This window comes from Catharus ustulatus, chromosome 6 (assembly GCF_009819885.2).
Source record: "Catharus ustulatus isolate bCatUst1 chromosome 6, bCatUst1.pri.v2, whole genome shotgun sequence".
Lineage (NCBI taxonomy): Eukaryota > Metazoa > Chordata > Aves > Passeriformes > Turdidae > Catharus > Catharus ustulatus.
Genome location: NC_046226.1, coordinates 7,544,158 through 7,550,572, shown reverse-complemented (window position 1 = coordinate 7,550,572; position 6,415 = coordinate 7,544,158). Strand labels below are relative to the sequence as shown.

General features: G+C 52.5%; 1 protein-coding gene across 2 annotated transcripts; it reads left to right on the top strand.

Annotated features, from left to right (window-relative positions):
* Positions 1-2,272: 2,272 nt before the first annotated feature.
* On the top strand, positions 2,273-5,850 carry ZBTB25 (zinc finger and BTB domain containing 25). 2 transcript variants are annotated; one of them, XM_033061571.1, is made up of 3 exons: positions 2,273-2,306; positions 2,946-3,125; positions 4,260-5,850. In XM_033061571.1, exons 2-3 carry the CDS (start codon positions 2,953-2,955, stop codon positions 5,395-5,397), a joined length of 1,311 nt encoding a protein of 436 aa, XP_032917462.1. In that variant the 5' UTR covers positions 2,273-2,306; positions 2,946-2,952; the 3' UTR covers positions 5,398-5,850. The 2 variants fall into 2 exon arrangements, with proteins under 2 accessions (XP_032917462.1, XP_032917461.1); XM_033061570.1 differs by lacking the exon at positions 2,273-2,306 and adding an exon at positions 2,562-2,868.
* Positions 5,851-6,415: the final 565 nt, after the last annotated feature.

Sequence of the window (6,415 nt, the reverse complement as noted above, 5' to 3'; positions counted from 1 at the left end):
TCTGGGGGTTTTCTAACCGCTACAGAATAAAAACGGAGCCTTCAAAATATATCTTTCAGAATGTGTCTAAAAAAATCCCCATTTCCCCTCTCACTCTGTTTCAGCCTTGCCTCAGGAGTGTGTAGCAATGCCAAGGGAAAAAAAAACCTCTGTGGCTGTAAGACACCAGCTGCCACAGAAGGTGGAGGGACCCCCCACATTACAGCTGCTCTGTAGGTTTTCCTGTTTTATAGGAAGTTAAATAAACGGCCTCCATAAGCCAGCAGAGTCGTGGTTTTCAAATCACACTGAAAAGTTGCCTCTCTTATGGTTCAAGAGTCTTTTTCTCCCCACCTCTTTACACACCTCAGGACAGCACAAGCCAAGAGCGCCCATGAGGGGCTTGTGCAGCCTCTTGCTGTGTCCCATGTGTGTCACACCGGGAGCTCCTGCCACCTCCGGTAAGGTGGGGCACAGGGCACTCCTCCTCTCTTACCACTCCCGTTGTTACTGCCCTCCCACCACACCTACCTTTCCAATTTACTTTTTTAAAAAATATTATTTTCTAGCCACAGAGAAGGAGGGAGCAGCAACACCCACGAAGGGAGGTGTGATTATGTCCTGATGTCTTTCTGACCCACCAGCACAGGCGGTGTCACTTTGTATTGGCTGAGGTGAGTGATATCATCGCCTGTGTTTTACAGCAAAACACCAAATTTCATTCCTCACCACTGCTTTCATCAGTTTGGCTCTGGTTTCTCTGAAGCTCTTCAAAGTCCTCTTTGGACCAGAGTCAACCTAAATAACATGTAAATAATTAATCATTTAAATAAATAACATGCCATCTGCAAATAGCGACTTACTCTGTGTGCAGGTTAATAAATATGTTAAATAACCCAAAACAGAGTACAAAACCTTGAGCCACCTACTGCAAACCTTCTTTGAGGAAAAGTGGCTACTGATATGTATAGGAGGAGCAGGATTATAGCTCTATGATCTCTCAATTCTGCTGCTGTGCAAACACAGGAGGGAAAGATGGTCTGTGAGTCCTGTGAGCTTTATATTTAAAATAGAAGAAATAAAATATGAGGCAATGGAAAAGACAAAGCTGTGCTGGTCAGTGGGATAAGCAGCATAACATGGATGAAAATGCTTTGGAGCCTATGCTCTGTCATCTCTCAGCCTATCCTCACCATCCACCCAGGCTCAGGCTGATGCATTCTGGTGGCCAGGGGCATTATTTACCTTAAATATTCAAGAATTGCAGTTATGTGGATGCAATAAGAAAATGGACTACAGACTATGAAATGCTGAGAGGAAACCAAGAGGGATGATCCAAGGCACTGAATTTCTTCTGCAGAGGCCCTGAGTCAGCAGAGATGCCATGGAGGAGGTGGGAGTGACAGATCTTGGAAACTGCACCAAAATCATGACAAAAACACTCAAATAGTGATTTTCACAGCCTTTTCCAGCTGGAAGAAACTCATGTGAACATCAAATTAACCCGGTGGCAGCAGGACGCTGTACGGACTGGGGGTTTGAGCGGGTTCAGGATGCAATTTGGTAAGATCCATCGAAGGGCTGGCTGCTCAGATGTTCCGAGTGCCAGAGCGGAGGGTGGGGCTCAGGGACCCTCGGGAGGGGCTGCTGGCGGCCAGGGGATCGCGGTGAGGATGGGAGTGCCGCCAGTGCCGCCTCCTCTGCCTGGCACCTCAGCCGGCACAGCTGCTCTCACCTAAAATAACCCCTGGTTCAGCACCGCTGGAGGAGCCTGGCAGGGCAGTGCTGCGTCCTGAGAACTCGCGGTGCTCACAGCAGCACAGAGGCCGCAGACACTGGTGAGGAAGCCAGATCGTATCTTATCCATTCTCACGAGCGGCCAGACCGGGGAAGCTCCTTTTATTTTTTATTTTTTTCTGTTAAAAAACCCAACCTAAACCAACCCAACAAACACCCCCCACCCACTATATGCCGAGAGCTGAGGCGCTCAGCAGACGACACTCCGCCGCTGGGCGATGAAGAAGCCAAGCCCCCCAGCCCAGGGCGATGCCTTTGGCAACACGCACCCTCCCCAAACAAACCCCGAGGGGGTGCACCCGCTCTTTCCCTCCCTCCCTCCCTCACACAGCGGGCAGGGCCGCCCGCAGCCGCGCAGGGGCCGCGCCCACCGCAGCGCCGGGGCCGCGCTCGCGTTTCCCGGGAGAAGCCCATCCCTGCCCATCCCTGCCCATCCATCGCTGCCCGGCCCGGCAGGAAGCGCGGGGGGGCAGCGCCCACCCCATCCGCCGGGCGGGCCGCGGGGGCGGGCGGCGGCGGCGCTTCCGCGGGTAAGCGGCTGCGCGGGCGCGGGGAGCCGCGGGCCGGGCCGGGCCGGGCCGGGAGGGAGCGCGCAGGGCCCGCGCCTCGGGCAGGCTGCGTTCACCGCCTCCCGCTGCGTGTCGTGCCTCCATCACCCCCTCAGTCATTTTCCGCGGAAACAATAGCGAATATCAGCGTTTATTTGCGCAGGGGCCGCTGGCGGGGCGGGGCGAGGGCGGCTCGGCCCTCACAATGGGGGCTTTGTTGGGCGCACAGCGCTGCTCTGTGCCGGGGCCGCCGCGCTCGGCCCCGCTCGGCCCCGCTCCCCCGCGCCCCCGCCGCCGCTCCGGGGCGGCAGAAAGCACCGTCAGATCACAGCGAAAACGCGAGGTTTAAAGTTAGTGCTGACACCCCACGGAGCATCTCTGAGTGTAGCTGGCAGATGGAAAACTCCCCGAGAGGTCTTGGGCTCATTAGTCGTGTGTTTGAGCACCAGCGGTGGTATCGGAAGGAGAAACTGTTAAACTGGGGTGCAGGGACCATCTGGAGGAGGGAAGAGGCTCCATGCCAGGCGTCCATCTCGTTTCGGTGGTGAGTGGTGAACATTTGAGCCTTTGGGAGCTCTCTGATTTCTTAATGAGATGAACGTCTTGTTCCCTTGCTCCCAGGCACACCATGGATACCACCGGCCACAGCGTCCTCCTCCTCCAGCAGCTGAACATGCAGCGAGAGTTTGGCTTTCTGTGTGACTGCACAGTTGCCATTGGAGATGTTTACTTCAAAGCCCACAGAGCGGTGCTCGCTGCTTTTTCAAACTATTTTAAGATGATATTTATTCATCAGACAAGGTAAGCACACACAGCTCTTGTCCTGTCCTTTTACCACTCTTGAGATTCTGCTTTTTCTTCCTTCTAAAGGTATGAAGTCTAAAAGAGTATAAGTGGAGATGTTAGATGGCCTGAGATTATTTTCCTAACCCGGCACAGGCCTTGGCTCTCTTAAAAATCCCAGTCCAGAACGTGCTGCCCTTTAAAACCACTTTCTTAATCACCATATGACATCATCAGACCCTGCATTTTGGAGATACGACATTTTTGTGACTGGATAGATAAAGCATGTAACTACCCCCATCTTCCTGCAGTGAGAACCTTGCAGATCTGGAATCCAGGGATATCCTGGTACCTCCTGCCCATGTGCAATATGTCCAGTACTTTGCCTTAGGCTGTAGTCAAGCTTGCTGGGTGAGACTGTCCTTTTTGGCAGGATCCACAGGCTTGAAACAATCGAGAAGCTGTGGCCTTATCACAGTTCTGTGCTTCAGGCTCTTGCAGATAAGGGCTGAGACTGAAATCATCAATTCATTTCAACCTGTTGTTCACATGCTTCACTTGGCCAGGTCAGGAGTGGTTCTGCAGGTATAACAACAGCAGTGCCAAGGTCTGGCCTCTGACCTGGGGCTGGCTGCTTGTGATGGATTAAACCCTTCTTCATTCCCCTTCCTTTCTGAGGGTCATGGCCTCCAGCAGCTCTGCAAGATAATCTTTAGGATCAGCTGCATCGTCCCTTGGCTGGAAGTGAGAGGAGTTAACTGCTTTTCCCTGTGGATGTTGTTTGCTGACACTAAAGTGCAATGCTCATAAAGATTACACAGTACTGTATTTAAGTATTACTTAAATGAGTGGGGTGGCACACACTGGTGATGCACAGCTTGCATGGCATCGCTGCAGTGCCGTGTGGCTGCAGCTGGCTCTGCATGGGAGGGACAGGGCAGCCAGGGCTGGTCACTTGCACCAGCCTCAGCTGCAGCTGTGCACATGGAGAATCACAGGGATAAACGCAGACTCAGGCACTTGGCTTTGCAAACAGAGTTCTGCAGGGCTTGGCAGGGAGTGCTGCTTGTAAAAGCGCTCTCACAGCAAATGGGCAGGTAATGGATCAGGATTTGGATCCCTTTATGTACTTAATCATCTGTTTTGTTTCAGCGAGTGCATAAAAATTCAGCCTACAGACATCCAGCCTGACATATTTAGCTACTTGTTACATATCATGTACACTGGGAAAGGGCCAAAGCAGACTGTCAGCCAGAGCCGACTTGAGGAGGGCATCCGCTTTCTGCACGCAGACCACCTCTCCCACATCGCCATCGAGATGAACCAGGCCTTCTCCCCAGAGCCGGTCCAGTCCTCCAACCTGTACGGGATCCAGATCTCCACGGCGCACAAGCTGGCGAAGGAGCGCCTGGGAGCGAAGGAGAGCCTGCCCAAGGCGGGGAGCAGGGCTGCGGCCCAGGCCGATCACCCCCAGCTGCAGCTGTCCCTGGCCATCGGCCTGGACGACGGCCCCCTGGACCAGCAGGTCGCTCGCCCCTCGGCCCAGCCCGCAGCTCTGGCCAAGCCGGCGGAGGAGCGCCCGAAGCTCTCGGTTTCCATAAAGCAGGAGAGGTGCGACTCGGAGCCCGTGGTGTCCCAGAGCTGCACGCCTCCCTCTCCGGAGGTAGCCAGCCCCATCTTTGCAAAGGGCAGACTCAGGGTGCACCTGTGCCACTACTGCGGGGAGCGCTTCGAGTCGCGCGAGGGGCTGCGGCAGCACCTGCACACCCACGTTTCAGGCTCGCTGCCCTTCGGTGTCCCGGCCTCCATCCTGGAGAGCAGCGACCTGGGGGAGGTGCAGCCTCTGGCTGAGGACAGGGAGCCTGGGGACGGCCATCGCCTCGGGGCCTTCCTCCTCAAGGAGGATGAGCATCAGCTGGAGCACCCGAGCTGCAGCGACCTGGAGCCTCTGCAGATTGGGCAGCTCTCCCTCATCTCCAAGGACCACGAGCCGGTGGAGTTGAACTGTAACTTTTCTTTCTCAAGAAAGAGAAAGATCAGCTGCACGGTGTGCGGCCGCACGTTTTTCCGGAAGAGCCAGCTGCTGGAGCACATGTACACGCACAGAGGGAAGCAGCACAAGTACGGCCGCTGCCAGCGGCTGGAGAGCCCCGCCACCCCCAGGTTCCACCCTTACTGTGACAGTGAGAGTGTGGGTAAGAGCTCCAGCTTGTCTCAAGACCACTTAGATGAATGTATACTGGAGTCAGATCTCATCCAAGAAAGCGTTGATACGATCCTGGTAGAGTAATTCTCCCCTTTCCGATGCCGAAACTGAGTGTTTTGGCATTCTCCACCTAGGGAGCTCTGTGCAGCTGATTTCCTGAGCCACCATTCCCCTCACCGCTGAGATAACTGTGAAGGACTGTGTACTTTGATTTGTGTACTTGCTTTTTTTACTTCTCCAACTTTGAAACTCGAGCTAATTCCCATCTAAGTCCTTCTTGGAAGCCTCTGTGTAACTCAGTTATGTTTTTCCTGAATGTGAACTTAGTCCTACTCTGCTTTACTGGAGTTAAGGCTGTATTGCTGGGTGTGAGGTTTAAACATTGTCTTGTACTGTGTGGTGCCTCGGACTGTTTGTATCCCATAGAATTGCTCTTCTGAAACCAGATGGATGGAAGTGTAGAGGGAAAGACGTATTGTGTTTCCCAAACAGTTTGTTTTTAATGAAAATAAATATCTCAAGGAGATGAATCCTGAAGTTCATGTTGTTCATGTAACTGCAGTTAAATTTCTGCATAAATATTTGCAGGAGCCATAAGGCTGCTCTTTTCAAGGGAGTTGGCAGTGTTGATGTAGGGGTGACAACCTTCATTTTGACAAGCCCTGGAGTCCTCATCTGTCTTCTAAATTTACTTTTAAACTCTAGGGATTTGCATGTGTTTTTCCTCCTTCCTACTCCTCCCTCGTTCACCACTACTGCATAAGCAAGGACAGATTTTGATGCCTCTCTAGGATCATGTTCCATTATTGGACTGTTCTCTCTGCAGGGAGGAAGGAAAGCTGCAAGGGAGTGTCCTCTCGTCTTTGGGAGGAGACATACCCTAACTTAAATCTTTACAATACTAAATGCCACACACGTATTTTCTGAGTGAAAGTGATTTCTGACTTTATAAACAGCTTGGAGTAAACACATTCTTAAATATTACAATCTGTATATTTGCTCAGAGCAAATACATAGCGTGTTGTTTTTTCTGTTTGCACAGCCACTGTGAAATGATAACATGAAAGTTTTTTGCTTTTCATATAATCATAGAATGATTTGG